The sequence below is a fragment of the Oratosquilla oratoria genome, chromosome 27 (genome assembly GCF_046742065.1).
Source record: "Oratosquilla oratoria isolate Oo_2021 chromosome 27, ASM4674206v1, whole genome shotgun sequence".
NCBI classification, from domain to species: Eukaryota; Metazoa; Arthropoda; class Malacostraca; order Stomatopoda; family Squillidae; genus Oratosquilla; species Oratosquilla oratoria.
Window position 1 is genome coordinate 640,786 of NC_134803.1, and position 22,238 is coordinate 663,023.

At 36.3% G+C, this 22,238-nt stretch overlaps 1 protein-coding gene across 1 annotated transcript in view; it reads right to left on the reverse strand.

Annotated features, from left to right (window-relative positions):
- Positions 1-22,238, reverse strand: part of LOC143039847 (uncharacterized) — a 155,734-nt gene that overhangs the window by 115,738 nt on the left and 17,758 nt on the right. Inside the window, exon 3 of the mRNA XM_076210103.1 lies at positions 19,188-19,469. Coding sequence (XP_076066218.1) covers positions 19,188-19,469 — 282 coding nt within the window. The remainder of the gene's footprint in view (positions 1-19,187; positions 19,470-22,238) is intronic.

The window sequence follows — 22,238 nt, forward strand, 5'->3', positions numbered from 1 at the left end:
ATAAACATGTCAATAAATTAGTTGGAGAGACTTTTAACTTATTAAGATCAATGAAAGTGGCCTTCGACTACATGGATGAAGAAATAGTTAAAGAAAATAGTGGTTGCATTAATAAGACCTACACTAGAGTATGCTGCAACACTATTGGCACCTAGCACAAAAAAAAAAAAACATAAGAAAATTAGAAAGAATTCAAAGAGCAGTGACAGAAATGGCACCTACACTATCAAATTTAACATACAAACAAAGATTGGAGAAATTACATCTATCAACACTGGAACAGAGAAGACGGGACAAAAGAGAAACAAGAGGACATGAAAAGAAGCTAAAGAAGGACAGTTACAGAAGAGAAACAAGAGGACACGAAAAGAAGCTAAAGAAGGACAGTTACAGAAGAGAAACAAGAGGACATGAAAAGAAGCTAAAGAAGGACAGTTACAGAAGAGATTTGAAAAAAAAAATAGCTTCCCACATAGAGTGATTGATGTCTGGAACAAACTAAATGGAGAAACAGTGAGTGCCAAAACTATAAAAGATTTTAAGAGTAAACTGGGTGCGGAGAGATATGAAAATGGGTCACTATGTCCCGTAAAATACAACTAGGTAAATACAACTAAATAAATACACACTTTCAGTCTGTATTTATAGTTGAAAGCTTACAAATGTGGGATGATGGTCACCAAGAAGGACCCCCTAAAATGAAAGAAATAATGGTGACAGAAAGAAATAAGGGACCAAATAAAGAAACTTGATGTCAGAAAGAATAATGAACTAGATATTGAAAAAATGCATAGATGAGCTCACAGATTAAATACACAAGATAATTGACTTCTTACTCAAAGAAGGAAAAATACCACAAGACTAGAAAAATGCAAATACTGTACCAATATATAAGGGAGAAGATAAAGAAACTCCAACAAACTAGAGACTGTGCCTTCCTAGACTTACAAAAGGCTTTTGACAAAGTACCACACAAAAAGCTACTAAGAAAAATTGAAACAATAGGAGGAATACAGGGAAAATTATTGGAATGGATGAAGTCTTCTTGAATGGAAGAAAAATGAGAGTGGTACTTAGAGAGAAAAACTCAAATTGGGTAAACATGATAAATGGAGTCCCCCAAGGCTCTGTGTTGCTTCAATAATGTTTGCTGTTTATATAAATGGCATGGATAAAGGAATCAAATGTTATATAAACTTCTTTGCGGATGATGCAAAACTATTGAAGTGTGTAAGTAAAGAAGAAGATTGCAAATCTTTTCAAGAAGACCTGGACAAAGTCTGGAAATGGAGCATAAAGAACTAAGTGGATTTCAACAATAAGCAATGTAGTATAATGGAATTTGGAAAAAGTAAAAAATAGAATATCCGGTCAATACAAAATTGGAACAAAGGAAGTTACAAAAGTAAACTCAGAAAGGGACCTAGGAGTAATTATCTCAAACAACATGTCACAAGACAAACATGTAAACAAAATAGTTGGAGAAACCTACAACTTAATAAGATCAATGAAAGTGGCCTTTGACTACATGGACGAGGAAATGGTAAAGAGAATACTAGTTACACTGATAAGACCAAAATTAGAATATGCAATGTCACTATGGACACCCAGTACAATAAAAGACATAAACTAGAAAGAGTTAAAAGAGTATTGACAAAGATGGCACCAACACTTAGCAAGTTGAAATATGAACAAAGATTGGACAAACTAAACTTACTAACTCTGGAGCAAAGAAGAGAAAGAGGTGATTTGATAACCATCTACAGAATTATGAATGGGATGGAAATCCTTGATAGGGATGATCTTAAATGGGGCAGAAGAAATACAAGAGGACATGAGAAGAAACTTAAGAAGGACAGTTACAAAAGAGATTTGAAAAAGAACAGCTTTCTACACAGAGTAATAAATACATGGAATAAAGTGAAAGAGAAAACAATGTGCTAAAACTATACATGATTTTAAGAAAAAACTGGATGCAAAAAGATACAACTGCGGGTCACTACAAGCATAGCTCTTCTCCAGCAAAATACAACTGAGTAAACACAACTAGCTAAATCCACACACACACACACACACTTTCAACGAACGGACGGCTTGACGAACGCTCTGAAGAAAAGTGCAGATTGAGGATACCAACGCAAAGAGAAGTGCCTTTTTGTATTTGCAGGGGGGGGGAATTGCTCGTGAGGTAGTGGGAAAGTAAGGAAAGAGGAGAGGGGGAGGGATTACTGGGGAAATGGAAGGTAATGAGGATGTGGAGGACTTGGCCCAGGCAGACGGGCGGAAGGTCAACATGAAACGACCACCGGATGACGAAATGGCAAATAAAAATGTAAAGATTAGAAGTATAGAGAGGAGAAATACAGTAGAAAGTGACGAGAATATGTTCCAGGGATTTAAAGAGGGTGGGGGGGACACAACCCCCCCCAGACTGATAAGACTAGAGGAGAGAGTTGATAAGGTGATCGAGGACTTGGAACGTAAGTTAGGTAATGTAGGCTCCATTCTCCAAAGAATTGAAAGATTGGAACAACTAGAGAAGGCTAACAGAAACTTAACTGAAGAAGTAGAGGACCTAAAAAGACAGTTAGGAAATGTAAAGGAGGAGAATGAGAAATTGAAGAAGAATAGTAATGAAAACAGTGAGAAAATAGCTACAGAAGCTAAAAATTGGAGAATAACTCAAGAAGGGAATAAGGTTTCATTCACTGACATAGTCAAACAGCAATTGAAAGAACATAATGAAGACTCAGTTATTAAAGTGATGAGACAGAAGGAGAATATAGTAAGAGAATTAGCTGACAAAAAGAAATGTATAATTATATTAGGAATGGAAGAGAAACATAACCCAGATAGAACCGCAAGAATCAAGGAGGAAAATGAAAGGGTAAGCAGTTTATTAAAATTAGTCCAGGAAGATGAACCAGAAATTATAAAGGAAATTGAGGAAAAATTCAGACTCGGAAAATATAGTACAGATAAGACCAGACCAATTAAGATTAAATTCAGGTCACAAACAACGGCAGAGAAAATTCTATCCAAGACAGGGAAACTAGCAACAAATGATCAATATAAAAAGGTATGGATAAAAAGAGAAATGAATAAGGAGGAAAGAGAGGCAGAAAAGCAGAAAAGAATTGAAGCTAAGGCAAAAAACGAGGAAAGAACGGAGTCAGAGAAAGAGAGATTCTATTGGAGAGTAGTGAACATGAAAATAAAGCAGTTCGACATACTAAAGAAAAACATAAGGGAAACAGAGAACACAATGGAAGTGGCAGAAAACTAAGAGTGTCTTACACAAATATAGATGGATTGATAACAGGATTGAATGAACTGAATGATTATTTGAAAGAAAAAGAACCGGACATAATGGGAATTGTAGAAACAAAATTAAAAGGCCCACTACCACCCAACAGTGTAGGACATGATACATACAATTATTGGATTAGAAACAGAGAGAAAAAACAAGGGGGTGGAGTTATGTTCCTGACAAAGAAGGATATAAACGTGAAAGGTGTCATATATGGAAAGAATACAGTAGAGATGATTATGATAGAAGTGGAAGACCGAGATAAGAAGAGCAGAAAATTTGTGATCAACTATGTGCCTCCGAAAACAGCCTCATGGGAGGAGAATGAACATAAAAGTATGTTAGAGGACACAAAGATAGCATTAACTAAAATAATGGAAGACGGAGGAAGAATAGTTATGATGGGCGACTTTAATTGCAAAGAAATCTGCTGGGAAGAAATGACAGTAAAGAGTGGTGATGACTCATGGGGAAATGCTCTACTTGAGATGATTACTGACCATTCAATGACACAATGGATACAAGAGAACACTAGGTATAGAAATGAAGAAGAACCATCGAGGCTAGACTTAATAATTACATCTGAACCTAGAATAGTGGACAAGATTGAATATAAAACACCAATAGGTAAAAGTGACCACATATTGATTGAACTGGAACTTAATGAAGAAAAATATATGAAAAGAAATGAACAATATAGAAAAGGAAGAATGATGTATGAAAAAACAAACTTTGATAAAATAAGAGAATTCTTCCAACAAGAAAACTGGGAAGAAATATACAAAGAAGAAACATCAGTGGAAGAGAAATGGAATATTTTGACAAAAATTTACAAAGAAGGAGTGGAAAAGTATGTCCCAAGACAAAAACAAGAAAAAGAATATGTAAAATGCTGGTACAACAAAAGTTGTAGGGAGTTAAAAGACAAAAGAGACAAAGCCTGGACCGGATGGAAAAAAGACAGAAGACCTGAAAAATGGAAAATATATACTGGTTATAGAAATGAATATGTACAAAAGTGCAGAGAGGAAAAAAGAAAATATGAAAAAGATGTTATAGAAAAGTGTAAAGATCAACCAAAACTATTCTACAGATTTGTAAACAATAAACTGAAAAACAAACAAGACTTGGAGAAATTAAGACAAGGGGGAGTTGAATACACTGAGGAAATGGAAATGGCAGAAATTATGAACAAACATTTTAAATCAGTGTTTACAAGGGAAAATATACAACCTGAAGAGATTGAGTGGAAGGAAAAAGTCCCCCCTATGGAAGAAATAGAAGTAACGAAGAATGAAATATTGACACACTTGGGTAATTTTGATGTCAGAAAATCGCATGGGCCAGATGAAATAGCAAACTGGATTCTGAAAGAATGTAGGAATGAACTGGCAGACAAAATACATAGCATAATAAGCAGTTCCTTAAAAGAAGGAAAAGTTCCAGAAGATTGGAAAAAAGCAAATATAGTACCTATATATAAAGGAGGAAATAAAGAGGAACCTACCAACTATAGACCAGTCTCTCTAACAAGTACAATAGCAAAAATATGTGAAAGAATTATCAAAAGTAGATGGGTAAAATACTTGGAAAAAAACAACGTACTAAATCCAAGGCAATTTGGATTCAGACAAGGACGATCATGCGTCACCAATTTAATATGTTTCTATTCAAGGCTAATAGATATAATACAAGAAAGAGATGGATGGGCTGATTGTGCATTTCTAGACCTAAAAAAAGCTTTTGACAAAGTACCACATAAGAAGTTGCTTAAGAAATTAGAATATGAAGGAGGAATACAAGGTAAATTGCTAAATTGGATGGAAGACTTTTTGCAAGAAAGAAAAATGCGAGTAGTGATAAGAGATCAGCACTCAAAATGGAATGAAGTAATAAGCGGTGTCCCGCAGGGAACAGTTCTGGCCCCAATAATGTTTGCTATATATATTAATGATATGGATGAAGGAATTGAAAGCTATATGAGCTTCTTTGCAGATGATGCAAAATTACTGAAAAGAGTGAAAACTGAAGAAGATTGTGAATCACTACAGAGAGATCTAAATAAAGTACAAGAATGGAGTAGGAAGTGGGAGATGGAGTTCAATACAAAAAAGTGTAGTATAATGGAATTTGGAAAAAGCAAAAACAGAATAACAGGATCATATAATTTGGGAGAAGAAGGAATAAAAAGAGTAGAAAATGAGAGGGACCTGGGAGTCATTGTTATGAATAATATGTCACCTGAGAAACATATAAATAAGATTTTTGGAGAAACTTATAATTTAATAAGAACAATCAAAGTGGCATTTACATACCTGGATGAAGAAATGGTGAGGAAAATCCTAGTCACCCTGATAAGACCAAGATTGGAATATGCAGCAACGATATGGTCACCAAGTACAAAAAAATGTATAAAAAAACTTGAAAGAATACAAAGAGCAATTACTAAACTGGCACCAACACTCTCAAAACTATCATATGAAGAGAGACTACAAAAACTTAAACTACAGACACTAGAGCAAAGAAGAGAGAGAGGAGATTTGATAGCTATTTACAGAATCATGAAAGGCATAGAAATTACTGATAGAGAGAATCTGATAAAATGGGATGACAGAAATACAAGAGGACACGGAAAGAAAATAAAAAAAGACAACTATAGAAGAGATTTGAAAAAGAACAGCTTTCCTCACAGAGCAATAGACAGTTGGAACAAGTTAGATGAGAAAGTGGTGTGTGCAAAAACAATACATGAATTTAAAAATAGTTTAGATAAAATGAGATATGAAGACGGGACCTCACGAGCATAGCTCCCCTTCCCGTAAAATACAACTAGGTACAACTAGGTAAATACACGTCAGTCGGAGAGGCAGCGAAGTCTGGACTCCAGTGATAACTCCAAATTCCAAGGATCACAATGACAAGGAAGTACCTGTGTTGTATTAATAGGGAAGGGGAAACTGGTGTAGTGGGAAGGTGAAGAAAAAGGAGAAGGGGAGGGATTACTGAGGAAAATGGAAGGAAATAAGGAAAGGGAAGATAGGGCCCAGGAACTCAGACGGTCTGTAAACAAGAGACTGCCTGACGATAGTGAAGTCAATGCAATTAGTAAAAATGTAAAAATTAGAAATATAGATAAGAGTAGCACAATGGAAGGTGAAGATAACTATTTCCATGGATTTAATGAGGGAGGAAATGACAACCTCCCCCAACTAGTAAATCTAGAGGAGAAACTAAAAGAAATGAATGAAAATTGGGAAGCTAAGTTTAAACAAATAAAGTTAATTACTCAAAGAGTTGATAAGCTGGAAGAACTAAAGAAGGAGAATCAAACCCTAACTAAATAGTAGAATTAAAAAGACAGTTGAGAGAAGTAAAGGATGAGAATGAGGAATTGAAGAGGAGTAATAAAGAGAATAAAGAGTCCATAGCAAAAGAGGTAAGTGGTTGGAAAAAAGTACAAGAGAACAACAAAATAGAATTTAGAGGTATAATGGAACAGCAGATGAAAGAACAAACTAAGGACACAGTTATTAAAGTGATGAGGGAGAAGGAGATTATAGTAAGAGACTTAGCGGATAAAAAGAAATGTATAATTATAATAGGGAAAGAAGAGAAATATAATCTAAATAGGACTACAAGAATAAAGGAGGAAAAGGGAAAAGTAAATAAGATATCAGAAGTAGTTCAAGAAGATGAACCAGAAATAGGGAAACAAATAGAGGAAATGTATAGGCTCGGGAAATACAATACAGATAAGACCAGACCATTTAAGGTTAAATTCAGGTAAGAAACGACAGCAGAGAATATCTTAGCAAAAACAGGGAAACTAGCAGACAGTGATCAATATAAACAGGTATGGATAAAAAGATAAATGAATATAGAGGAAAGAGAGGATGAGAAAACAAAAAGACTAGAAGCTAAGGGGAAAAAAACGAGAAAAGAACAGGGTCAGAAAAAGATAAATTCTATTAGAAAGTAGTGTATATGAAAGTGAGGAAATGGTTCATAGCAGAGGAAAACAGAAGGGAAGCAGAAAACACAATGGAAATAGCAGAAAATTAAAAGTGTCTTACACAAATATAGATGGCTTAATAACAGGCTTGAACAAACTAACGATTATCTGAAGGAAAAAGGGCTGGACATAATGGGAATTGTAGAGACAAAATTGAAAGGTCCACTACCACCCAACAGTGTACGACATGGTGCATATAATTATTGGATTAGAAACTGAGAGGTAAAACAAGGGGGTGGAGTTATGTTCCTGACTAAGAAGGATATAAATGTGAGGAATGTCACATATGGAAAGAATAGAGTGGAGATGATTATGATGGAAGTGGAGGACAGGGACAAGAAGAGCAGGAAGTTTGTAGTAAATTATGTTCCTCCTAAAACAGACTAATGGGAAGAGAGAGAACACAAAAGTCTGTTAGAAGACATATGGATAACACTAAATGAGATAATGGAAAATGGAGGAAGAATAGTTATATTGGGTGACTAACTGTAAAGAAATCTGCTGGGAAGAGATGACAGTAAAGGGTGAAGACGACCTATGAGGAAATGTATTACTTGATATGATTATAGATTATACAATGATGCAATGGATTCAAGAGCATACTAGGTATAGAAATGAGGAAGAACCATCAAGACTGAACCTAATAATCACATCAGAACCCGAAATAGTGAAAAAGATTGAATATAAGACACCAATAAGTAAAAGTGACCACATATTGGTTGAACTGAAACTAAATGAGAAAAAATACATGGGAAAAATGAATATAGAAAGGGAAGATTGAATGAAAAAAACAAATTTTGATAAAATAAGAGAATTCTTTCAAAAAGTAAGACTGGGAAAGAATACACAAGGAGGAAACAACAGTAGAAGAGAAATGGAATATTTTGACAAAAATTTATAAAAAAAGGAGTGGAAAAGTATGTCTCAAGACAAAAGCAAGAAAAAGAATATGTAAAGAGCTGGTACAATAAAAGATGTAGGGAGTTAAGAGACAAAAGAGATAAAGCTTGGATAAAATGGAAAAAAACAAAAGACCTGAAAAATGGAAAACATATACTAGTTATAGAAATGAATATGTACAAGTGTGCAGAGCAGAAAAGAGAAAATATGAAAAATATGTCAGAAAAATGTAAAGATCAACCAAAACTATTTTACAGATTTGTAAACAGCAAACTGAAAAACAAACAAGAATTAGAGAAATTACGACAAGGAGGAGTTGAATACACAGAGGAAATAGATATGGCAGATATTATGAACAAGCATTTTAAATCAGTGTTTACAAGGGAGAACATGCAACCTAGAGATATCAAATGGGAGGAGAAAGTCCCCCCTATGAAAGAGATAGAAGTATCAAGGAATGAAATAATGAAACATTTGAGTAATCTCAATGTCAGAAAATTGCATGGACCAGATGAAATAGCAAACTGGATTTTGAGAGAATGCAGGAATGAGCTAACAGACAAAATACATAACCTAATAAACAGTTCATTGAAAGAAGGAAAAGTTCCAGATGATTGGAAAAGAGCAAATATAGTACCAATATATAAAAGGGGAAACAAGGAAGACCCTACTAACTATAGACCAGTCTCCCTAACAAGAACGATAGCAAAATTTGTGAAAGAATGATCAAAATTAGATGGGTAAGGCATTTGTAAAAAAAACAATGTACTAAATCCAAGGCAATTTGGATTTAGACAAGGACAATCATGCGTCACAAACTTGATGTGTTTCTATTCAAGACTAATAGATGTAATACAAAAAAGAGATGGATGGGCTGTTTGTGCATTTCTAGACCTGAAAAAAGCTTTTGATAAGGTGCCACATAAGAAGTTGCTTAAGAAATTAGAAACTACAGGAGGAATACAGGACAAACTGCTGAAATGGATGGAAGACTTCTTGCATGAAAGAAAAATGAGAGTGGTGATAAGAGACAAACACTCTAACTGGGCTGAAGTGAAATGTGGTGTGCCACAAGGAACAGTTCTGGCCCTAATAATGTTTGCTATATATATTAATGATATGGATAAAGGAATTGAAAGTTATATGAGCTTCTTTGCGGATGATGTAAAATTGTTGAAAAAAGTGAACACTGAAGAAGACTGTGAGTCGCTACACAGTGATCTCAATAATGTATGGGAATTGAGTAGGAAGTGGGGATGGAATTAAATATTAAGAAGTGTAGTATAATGGAATTTGGAAGAAGCAAAAAAAGAGTAGTGGGATCATATAAATTGGGAGAAGGAGAAATAAAAAAGTAGAAAATGAGAAGGACCTGGGAGTCATTATTATGAATAATAAGTCCCCTGAGAAACATATAAACAAATTTTTTGGAGAAACTCATGATTTAATAAGAACAATCAAAGTGGCATTTACATACCTGGATGAAGAAATGGTGAAGAAAATATTGGTCACTTTGATAAGACCAAGATTGGAGTATGCAGAGATGATGTGGTCACCAAGTAAAAAAAGATGTATAACAAAACTTGAAAGAATACAGAGAGCAATTATGAAATTGGCGCCAACACTCAAAACTATCATGTGAAGAGAGACTAGCAAAACTTGAGTTACAGACAGCAAAGAAGAGAGAGAGGAGACTTTATAACTATTTATAGAATCATGAAAGGCATAGAAACTATTGATAGAAAGGATCTAATAAAATGGGATAGTAGAAATACAAAAGGACACAGAAAGAAAATCAAGACAGTTATAGAAGAGACCTGAAAAAGAACAGCTTTCCCCACAGAGTAATAGACATTTGGAACCAGGTTAGATGAGAAAGTGGTGTGTGCAAAAACAATACACCCATCCCCCTGCTATCATGCCTAATTGGTGAGGCTAAAGCCACGCAATAGCTGAAAACGTGATAGCGGAACTTAAGAACTAATAGTATTAATTATAATTGGTACCCAGACCAAAAATTTTCCTCCAACTTCACCAATATTTCTCTTTTATTTCCATTGTTTTCACCTTTCTTAACAAACCTACTTAAACATACAATCCATAGCTGTAATATAATAAACACATCAAGGTTATGAAATGAAATATAGACATTTTGTAGACATTTATTTTACCTTTCTGAGGGTGATGAGGGGCTTGGGTGGGTTAGAGGGATTCTGAGGCTGGGGTGGCTTGTTACTAGCCACCCATTCAACATTGTATCTCATCGAGGAAGTCATATATGGTTGCAGGAGTCTCAAAACCCTCAAAATTATCCGCATCATCCCCAGAATCCTCCTCTTGTGATGGTCCTGGTTGTGGGTCGGCTGGTTGTGTCTTGGCATGTCAGCATAAGAATTTTGTGATCTGCCGTTGCTGGAGGGCGTTGATGTGGGCGTGATACTGTTCGTTGTAACCTTCTAGTGCTCTAATAACGAGTGAACATCTTGCTTCACTGTTGATGGAGCTATCTTGCTCAAGGAGGTACCGCATCCTGATGTCCATGTTGATCAGTTCCTTGACACCAGCTATAGTGAGTCCCACACATATGATTACCTGACCCTCCTCCTCATGTTCTCCTCTCTCCACATCCTCATGCTCTTCCATGATGTCAACAACTGTAACAGGGGCTGGCTGTATAATTTCCAGGATTTCACCCTCTGTTGTGTCCTCAAAACCACCTCCAGGAACTTGACGGGCCTCTTTGTTCAGCTGCCTCTGCCTCGGCCTTCGCTGACTGGCTCACCTTCCACTCTTCCGCGTCGGTCCTTCAGCAAACCCTCCAGCACATTTCGCCATGCATGGTGAATTGCCTTTTGGGTCACATTTTTCCAAAAGTGTTCAAAAAGAAATTGAATACTGTATGTACTGTAGTACTCACTTATTCACAGAATGGGGCCTGAGAACAAGTAACAAGTCACTTCTACAAAAATTGTTGCAGCTATCATGTGCCAACACTCGCACACAGCGCACCATGTAGGAGCAGTGTGGTGGTCTGTACATGTAAATAAACCCTCAACCAATCAGCGTGCAGCTCAAGCCAACAAAGATGACTGCTGCCTGCATGATAGCAGCCGCGCGCCGTGCAATATGAAAATTTGGGGTAGAGGCGTGTGATAGCAGCCAATTTGATGCATGATATGGAAAATGTGTCAGTGACGATTTGACTCCGGAAAAAAAACTAAATCTTCATAGATTCAACAACAAGGGAGTACCTGTATTGTATTAGTAAGGAACGGGAAAGCTCGTGGTGTAGTGGGAAGGTGAAGAAAAAGAAGAAAGGGAGGGATTACTGAGGAAAATGGAAGGAAATGATGGGGACAAATGGGCCCCGGAAGTCAGAAGGAATGTCATCAAAAGGTGACCAGACGACAGAGGTGAAGTCGAAGAAATTAGTAAAAATGTAAAAATTAGAAATATGGATAAGAGCAGTGCAATGGAAGGTGAAGATAATCATTTCTAAGGATTTAATGAGGGAGATGACAACCTCCCCTGAAGAGCAAGTCTAGAGGAAAAACTAACAAAAATGAATGAATCATGGGAGGTTAGGTTAAGTCAACTTGCACTGATTACACAAAGAGCTGATCAATTGGAAGAACTAAAGAAGGAGAACCAAAACCTAAATAAAAGAATAGAAGATTTAAAAAGACATTTAAAAGAAGTAAAGGATGAGAATCAGGAATCGAAGAAGAATATTAAAGAGAATAAAGAATCCATAGAAAAAGATATAAGTGGTTGGAAAAAGGTTCAGGAGGATAGCAAAATTGAATTAGAGATATGGTGAGACAATAGATGAAGGAACACACTGACGACACAGTTATTAAAGTGATTGGAGAGAAGGAAAATATAGTAAGAGAGTTAGCAGATAAAAAGAAATGTATAATTATGTTAGGAATGGAAAAGAAACACACCAAATAGGGCTACAAGAGTAGGAGAGGAGAAAGAGTGAACAGGGTACTAAGAATATTTCAAGGTGAACAGGAAATAGGGAAAGAAATTGAAGAAATACATAGACTTGGGAAATACAATGTAGACAAGACCAGACCAATTAAGGTTAAATTCAGGTCACAAACGACAGCAGAGAATATCTTAGCAAAAACAGGAAAACTAGCAGAAAGTGATCAGTACAAAGATGTATGGATAAAAAGAGAGATGAATAAAGAAATAAAGAGGAAGAGAAAACAAAAAGAATCGAAGCAAGGAAAAAAACGAGAACAGAACAGTCAGAAAAAGATAAATTCTATTGGAAAGTAGTGGATGTGGTGATGTTAGAGATAGGATTGAAGAGTGTCTAGTAGGGGAAGGTAAGGACCCAGTAGTTTGCTTAAGTGCCGGAGGAAATGATATAGGTAAGTTAGGGAGTGAGGAATTATTTGCGCGGTACCCAGATGCGCTAGACAAGATCAGAAATAGGGGAGGTGTTCCTGTAGTATGTGGAATCCTTCCGAGGCATAGAGTTGGAGGCATGTGGCATTCCAGGGCTATTGCAATGAATTGCAGGCTGGCAAAACATTGTAAGGCTAATGGATGGGCATTTGTCAACAACTGGGACCGCTTTTATGGTAAGAATCACCTATACACAAGGGATGGAGTGCACTTGTCTCCCAGAGGATTTCGGCTCCTTGCTGAATCCCTTGAGCGAGAAGTAGACATCCTACAGGGTTTTTTCGGGTAGATTATGTGGGAGTAGGGGGGGAAGTATCGGAATATAGTTTAGGCAATAGAAACAACTTAGAGGACTGTATAAAAAATCACCAAAGCAGGTGGAGGGAAGATAAACTTAAGGTTTACTATACAAATAGTAGGAGCATAATTAACAAAATTGATTTGCTGCGAGGTAAAGCATGCGTAGAAAATTTCGGTATTATAGCTATTACTGAATCCTGGATCAACATGGCTGATAAACATTTCCTTCCGGAAATCGAAATAGAAGGATATAAGTTTTTTCATAAGGATAGGGTCGGCAGGAATGGGGGAGGTGTAGCACTTTTCGTTAAAAATACATTAAACTGTATTATCAACAATTCGATTAAGGAAGAGGACTGTACGGAATCTATTTGGGTAGAGATTATAGGCAAGAACAAGAAAGTTATTATTGGCGTCTTGTATAGACCTCCTAACCTTAGCATTGAGCAGACTGATCCCCTAATTCATGAAATTCACAGAGCGTCCGAGTACAAAAACGTTGTAATCATGGGAGATTTTAACTATAGAAACATTGACTGGGAAACTTTAATAGGAGATCATGAAGCGAAGAAATTCCTAGATGTGGTGCAGGATAATTTCCTAAAACAAATGATTACCGATCCTACGAGGGGACAAAATACCCTGGACTTAATTCTAACAAATAATGAGCACCAAATTAGCAGCGTAATAGTGGGCGATAGTCTAGGCTTTAGCGATCATCAAGAAATAAGATTTAATATTATTTGGGAAAAAATAAAAAGTACAAATAACGTTCAAGTACCAGACTTCAGGAAAGCAAACTTTGACAATATAAAGACTTATTTGAAATTGAATACGAAAACCAATCCGGACGTTTCAAACATTCTTGATTCTCGTTGCGGGGCTGATAGTCAGAAGTGGGTCAAGGAGTGTAATACGCATACCTTAGGTCAGGTCTGGGTCAAGAAGGGAAATTCGCATACCTTAGGTCAGGTCTGGGTCACAGAGAGTAATACGCATACCTTAGGTCAGGTCGATTCGGGGCGAGGGCCCAAAAATCAGGTCAGTACTTTAGATGAAATGTATAACAATCTAACTGATCTAATTATTAATGCACAAAACACATTTATCCCCCTAAAGTCAATACGGAAAAATAGTAATACTCCCAAATGGATGACGGACAGATTGAAACATGAGATCGGAATTAAAAGAGGACTTTACGTAAAAATAAAAAACGGGGAATCACACCTTAGATCAAGATATAACGAAATGGCAAAGCTGGTTAAAAGGAATACACGTTCAGCGAAACGTAATTATGAAATCAAGGTTGCCAGTCATGCAAAATCCAACCCAAAGGGTTTCTTTCACCTCTATAGAACAAAAAATAAAGAAAGAATAGGACCAATTAAAAACGATGAAAATGTCATGATAGAATCGGAAGAAAAAATGAGTGAGGAGTTTAACAATTATTTTCTATCGGTGTTTACTAATGAGAGGTTAGATAAAGTACCTGACTGCGATCCGATTTTCAGAGGGGATGAAGAAAATAGCCTAACTAATATCAGCATTAGTAAAGAAGAAGTAGTCAAGCAGATTGAAAGACTTAAAAGCTACAAAATCTCTGGGTCCAGATGAAAATTTTCCAAGAATGCTTAACCCCTTCCATACGGTGCCGCACACGTAGGCGTCATGGACTTAGATCTCGGTGGCAGCAGCCAATGCCAGCCGTACGACGTGTCGTAATAATACTCGCATCATAAAATATAGTCACCGCTTATATCGATCGTTCTCTCTTCACCCGTGAATTTTGATAACCATAGAAAATGCGATTACAAAAGAATTAGAAAGAATGTCATTATGGAGGGGCGACTACAATAAATATAATCAAGACGCCGATATGGCAGCCTCGCGAATACACTCGCTCCCCATGACGCTTACGTGTGCGCACCGTTATGAAGGGGTTAAGGAGTGTAAATTTGAAATCTGCAATCAGTTAACTGAAATATTCAATAAATCAGTAGACACAGGTTCTGTTCCAACTGCTTGGAGGCAGGCAAACGTTGTTCCTGTTTTTAAGAAGGGAGATAGATCGACCACATGCAACTACAGGCCAATCAGTTTGACATCGGTTATAGGAAAAATGCTTGAATCAATAATAGTAAATAGACTCAGAGAACACATTGAAGGGCATAATTTAATTCGTGATTCACAGCATGGTTTCTCCAAAGGTAAGTCATGCGTGACTAATCTTCTATCCTTTTACACTAAGGTATATAAGGCGTCAGACAACAATGAAAATTACGATGTTGTTTACCTTGACTTTAGCAAAGCGTTCGATAAAGTGCCACACCAGAGACTACTAAATAAAATCAAAGCCCATGGCATAGGAGGAAAAGTGTTAGAATGGATTAGAGCTTGGATTAGTAACAGAAAACAGCGGGTCACCATAAATGGAATAAAATCTAGGTGGGGCAATGTTACTAGCGGGGTCCCCCAGGGCTCGGTTTTGGGTCCCTTGTTGTTCATTATGTATATAAACGACTTAGACGATGGTTAAATAGTGATGTTAGTAAGTTTGCGGACGACACTAAAATAGGATGCCTAATTAGGTCAGGAGAAGACGCCCAGATTCTGCAGGATGATCTTAATAAACTGTTAACATGGTCGGTGAAATGGCAAATGAACTTCAATATCTCTAAGTGTAGCGTGTTAAACGTAGGGCTACACAACCCCGAAAATAGATACAACTTAGATAACACGTTTTTAGACAAATCTGAGTGCGAGAGGGACTTGGGAGTTCTGGTGAGTCCGGACCTTAAAACCAGGAACCAGTGCATTAGCGCCAGAAATAAAGCAAACAGAGCATTAGGCTTCATTGCTAGGACGGTAACGAATAGAAGTGCAGAGGTAATTATTAAACTCTATCTAGCGATAGTTAGACCCATCCTTGACTATGCGGTACAGTTTTGGTCTCCGTCCTACAGAATGGACATAAATTCACTAGAATCAGTACAGAGAAGGACCAAAATGATACAAGGACTCGGAAATTTGCCTTACGAAGAGAGGCTTAGGCACCTAAACTTACACTCTCTGGAAAGACGCAGAGTGCGGGGTGATCTAATAGAAGTGTTCAAGTGGATCAAAGGCTATAACAAGGGTGAAGCAAACAAGGTCATCAAAATAAAACAAAAGGGCAGGACTCGCAGTCATGGTTATAAACTGGACAAATTTAGATTTAAGAAGGAAATAGGCAAGAATTGGTTTACAAATAGGGTGGTCGATGAATGGAATAAACTTAGTAACCATGTAGTAAGCGCTGAAACTATCAGTTGTTTTAAAAAACGATTAGACAACTTTATGGATGGGGATGACAGGTGGTGATGCCTTATCGTCTTTTGCAGTCTCCTTTATTTCTTATGTTCTTATATGAAAGTGAAGAAATGGTTTATAGAAGAGAAAAACAGATGGGAAGCAGAAAACAGGATGGAGGTAGCAGAAAATTAAGTGTCCTTCACAAATATAGATGGATTTATAACAGTCTTGAATGAACTGAATGATTACCTGATGGAAAAAGAACCTGACATAATGGGAATTGTGGAGACAAAATTGAAAGGTCCATTACAACCCAACACTGTAGGACATGGTGTATATAATTATTGGATTACAAACAGAGAAGTAAAACAAGGTGGTAGAGTAGAAGGATATAAATATGAGGAATGTTACATATGAAAAGAATAGAGTGGAGATGATCATGATGGAAATAGAGGACAGGGACAAGAAGAGCTGGAAGTTTGTGGTAAATTATATGCCTCGTAAAACAGCTTTGTGGGAAGAGAAAGAACACAAAAATATGTTAGAAGACACAAAGATAACACTATATAAGATAATGGAAGATGGAAGAATAATTATAATGGGCAATTTTAATTGTAAAGAAATCTGCTGGGAAGAAATGACAGTGAAGGGTGGAGATGACCTATGGGGAAATATACTACTTGATATGATTATAGAACATATAATGACACAATGGATACAAGAGAATACTAGTTATAGAAATGAGGAAGAACCATCAAGTCTAGACCTAATAATCACATCAGAACCTGAAATAGCGGACAAGATTGAATATAAGACACCAATAATTTAGAGTGACCACATATTAGTAGAACTTGAACTAAATGAAGAAAAATACTTGAGAAAAAATATATAGAAAGGGAAAATTGATGTATGAAAAACAAATTGATAATATGATTTTTTTTAAAGCAGACTTGGAAGGGATATACAAAAAGGAAACAACAGTAGAACATAAATGGAATATTTTGACAAAAATTTATAAGGAGTGGAAAAGTATGTTCGAAGACAAAAACAAGAAAAAGGATATGAAAAATATTAGTACAACAAAAGATGTAGAGAGTTAAAAGATAACATGGATAAGGCTTCGATAAAATGGAGGAAAGACAAAAAACCCGAAAATTGAAAAATATATACTGATTATAGAAATGAATATGTACAAGTGCACAGAGAAGAAAAGAAAAAACACAAAAAGGATGTCATAGAAAAATAAAAAGATCAACCAAAACTATTCTATAGATTTGTAAACAACAAACTGAAAAACAAACAAGAATTAGTGAAACTACAAGGAGGAATAGAATACACAGAGGAAATAGAAATGGCAGAAATTATGAACAAGCATTTTAAATCCGTATTTACAAGGGAGAACATACAACTGAGAGATGACGAGTGGGAAGGGAAAGCCCCCCTATGAAAGAAATAGAAGAATCACTTGAGTAATCTCGATGTCAGAAAATCGCTTGATCTAGATAAAATGGCAAACTAGATTTTGAGAGAATGCAGGGATGAACTAACAGACAAAATACATAGTCTAATAAGCAGTTAATTGGAGGAAGGAAAAGTTCCAGAAGATTGGAAAAGTGGAAATATAGTACCAATAATAAGGGCAGAAACAAAGAAGATCCTACAAGCTATAGACCGGTCTCTCTTACAAGTACGGTTATCAATCCATTTTTATTTGTAAAGGATACTTTTAATTTTCTGCTACCTCCATCCTGTTTTCTGTTTCCCTTCTTTTTTTCTCTCTTATGAACCATTTCCTCACTTTCATATCCACTACTCTCCAATAGAATTTCTCTTTGACTGTTCTGTTCCTGTTTTTTTTCTTAGCTTTGATTCTTTTTGTTTTCTCTTCTGCTCTTTCTTCTTTATTCATCTCTCATTTTATCCATATCTGTTTGTACTGATTCTCTGCTGTCGTTTGTGACCTGAATTTAACCTTAATTGGTCTGGTTTTGTCTATACTGTATTTCCCTAGTCTCTATAATTCTTCAATTTCTTTTCCTATTTCCTGTTCACCTTCTTGAAATATTTTTAATACCTTGTTTACTTTTTCTTTCTCATCTTACTCCTATAGGCCTATTTTGATTATGTTTCTCTTCCATTCCTATTATAATTATACATTTCTTTTTATCTGCTAAGTCTCTTACTATATTCTCCTTCTCTCTCATCACTTAAATAGCTGTATCCTTAGTGCGTTCCTTCATCTGTTGTTTCACTATATCTCTGAATTCAATTTTGTTATCCTCCTGAACTTTTCTCCAACCCTTTACCTCTTTTGCTATGGACTCCCTATTCTCTTTATTATTCGTTAATTCCTGATTCTCATCCTTTACTTCTTTGAACTGTCTTTTTAATTCTTCTATTTCTTTATTTAGGTTTTGGTTCTCCGTTTTTAGTTCTTCCAATTTTTTCAACTCTCTGTGTAATTAGCACAAGTTGGCTGAACCTAACCTCCCACGATTCATTTTTGTTAGTTTTTCCTCTAGACTTGCTAACTGGGGGAGGTTGTCATCTCCCCCCTCATTAAATCCATGAAAATAATTATCTCCACTTTCTATTGAGTTGCTCTTTTCTATATTTCTACTTTTGATCCCTTTGCTAACTTGTTCAACTTCACTTGTGTCTTTTGTGCACCTTTTGTTTACACCCCTTCTGACTTCTGGGGCCTGTTCCTCCCCTTCTTCATTTTCTTCCATTTTTCTCAATAATTCCTCCTCTTCTCCTTTTTCTTTACCTTCCCACTACACCACGAGCTTTCCCCTTCCCTGCTAAAACAACACGGGTACTCCCTTGTCACTGAAATCCACAACAATTGTTTTTTTTTTTTTTTCGGAGTTCCAATCTTCGCCATCAGTCCAGCGTGTGTGTGTATATCTATACAACAAAGAATTGCTGAAAAATTACACCTGAACCCACCTTCAGAGATGCACTGTGAGATGCTGAAGAGCCCCTGGTGGATGCGACACCTCGAGGGGATCCCCGTGACTTTTGACTCGAGATACATGGAGTAGACGGCTAGCCAATCACAATCCTCCAACTCTTGGTCACTGTCGATCCCAATGTAAGGTGAAGGACTCTTCTCCCTCTCCCTTTTTGACCACTCGCAGCAGCAGTTCGAGATCTTAGACAATTGGTTATTGACTCTATCATGTCCAGTGTCTCCTGGGTCCCAGGTTCTGACTGAAGACACTCTCGTATCTGTGTGGCAGAGGGATGGTAAATAAAGGGCCTTAGGATGTGGTTACCAGATACAGTCTACACAATTGCCTACTAAATTAAAGATTTCTGACCTCTCATGTTTTGGGCCTCTGTTGTCTCAGGATCTTACTAAGTCTCATGCCTCCCTGTGTGTTGGTGGTTTGGAACTTTGTTTAAAACAAACCCTGCAAAATCTAATACTAAAGTTTTAGTCTTTCTTTCCCAACTTTCAGCTACTGCTGAGTTATAGACTTTTGAGTCTAAAATGTGGACCCAGTTTTGTATTGCCACCAAAAGATTGGATACATTTCTTTGTCCATTGCTCAGAAGTTACAATACAAACATAAAGGAATACAAAGGATAAGCAACCAGCAATGGACCTATTGGCCCTTATGGGGCTGTTTGTGAATCAAAACATGAGTATAAACAGTGGAAACAGTTAAGAACCACTGACTTCATTTAAACATATGTATTCATGATGCTGAGAAATAAGTTAGACTAGGGTTGGACTCCATATTGGAATCCACATTTGATTCCATATTGGACTCTATCTTAGTGTTTTTTAAATGTGTTAATTGTATTTGAACTCATGAAATGAATAGATATTTTGTTCCAAATGTTTAAAATCTCGTTAAAGATTTTTTTTATTCATTGGTATTTGATCTCTTAAAAGATTATTTTGTAACCATTATTTCTTGTTATATATCTAGTCCACAATAAAATAATCATCTATGTTTATATCATTGTAGCCATGGAGCATTTTAAAGACTTCAATTAAACCACCCCACACACTTCATTAGGATAAGATAAATAAAGTTCACTTAGATGCTCTATACTGTATAGGGTTTATTACATAAATGAGGGGTCATTTTAGTGATTCTCTGTTGTACTTTTTCTAATTTTTCAATTTCTTTTATAAGATAGTGACCAAAACTTATCACAGTATGCAAGATGATGTCTTACTAGAGAATTGTATAGAGTAATTATTTCTTTTTCAGTCTGTATTAAAATGTTCTACCAATAAATCCAACTATACACTAGAGGGTTGGTTTTAGATTTTTAGATACTATGACACCTAGGTCAATTCTTGATCTGATTTCTGAAGTTGGTTACCAATATGCAATCTTTACATTTATCAATGTTAAATTCCATTTGCCATCTATTGTTTCACTCAACTAAACAATTTAAGTCGGACTGCAGTTGGTCCCTATCTGCTACATTACTGGTTTTACTGACAATTGTATTGTGATCCTCAAATTTTTATATTTCATATATCAGACCAATATCCATATCATTTACACAAATCAAAAAGAGAACTGGACCAAGCACATATTCCTGGGGAATATTACTCACTATATCACATGAGTCAGATGAATTTCCACTGATTATAATCCATTGTTTTCTTTCAGCCAATTATGATTATTACCTATGATGCCATGCATTATTAACTGAGTAGCTGATTGTGCAGGAACATATCAAATGCTTTTCAGAAGTCCAAGTATACATCACCTGACTTGCTTTCATCATAAATATAAAAAATATCATTAAGGAAGTCAAGAAAGTTGTTCAAACATGAATGCTTTTTCTAAAGCCATTTTCTTCTAAAAAAAAAAAAAAAAAAAAAATCTAAAACTTGTACCCAATTGTTACCTTCAAGGAAGTCTACAGTCTTATCCCTTATAATCATTTCCATTGTTTTACATACAACTGAGATTAAAATGGGATGATAATTACTTGGTACTGATTTGTTACTTTTTTCTTGAATACCAATGACAAAATATGACAACAGGAAACTGTTTTTCCAAGTTGGTGTAAATATTGACTAATAATAATAATAATAATAATAATAATAATAATAATAATAATAATAATAATAATAATAATAATAATAATAATAATAATAATAATAATAATAATAATAATAATAATACATACATACATACATATACCAATGCTTTTTCCCCCTTACAAGGGAGGTAGCCAAAAAGGAAAAGGCATAAAATCATTCCCACCCATTCCATCCCTGAATACACTCCACATCCCTCCACCCACCCTCTTATCTTAGCACCTACTGGATGACAGGTCATCCCTGCACCTTGTCCACTGTCCTGGGTCAGAAGCAGTGTTGCAAGACACAGCACATCCACAGCAAGGCCACTTCATTAAATTGGCGACCCCCCCTCTCTCTGTCCCTCCATGCATAAAAGGAGAAGACTGGAAGAAATCCCTTCGGGTTACGTCAAATTTTGCCAACACATATACTACCTCAACCCCACTCATTCCACTTCATGCATCACATCATCCATATACAACCCTTCTCCATTCACCCCTGTCTTCTGTCCTCTCCCGTCCTTCCTCAACAGACATTCCCCTCTTCCCCAAAGCCTCCTTCACCCCATCCATCCACCTCATCCTAGGATGTCCTTTCATGTTCACTCCCTCCACATCTGCCTTCCATACCTCTTTTACTAGTCTTTCTTCACTCATTCTTTCCATGTGTCCAAACCATCCTAATACTCTTTCATCAACCCTATCTCCCAACTCCCTTTCCACCCCTATTCTCCTCCTCACCTCCTCATTTCTAACTCTATCTAGCCTAGTAATCCCCATCATACTTCTCAGACACCTCATCTCAAACACATTCAAACTCCTTCTCTCTTCCTCTCTTATGTTCCATGTTTCTGCCCCATACAGTGCTGTTGGCACAATCACTCCTTCATACAGTCTCCTCTTAGCATCTATTCCCAAATGTCTATTCCTCATTACACT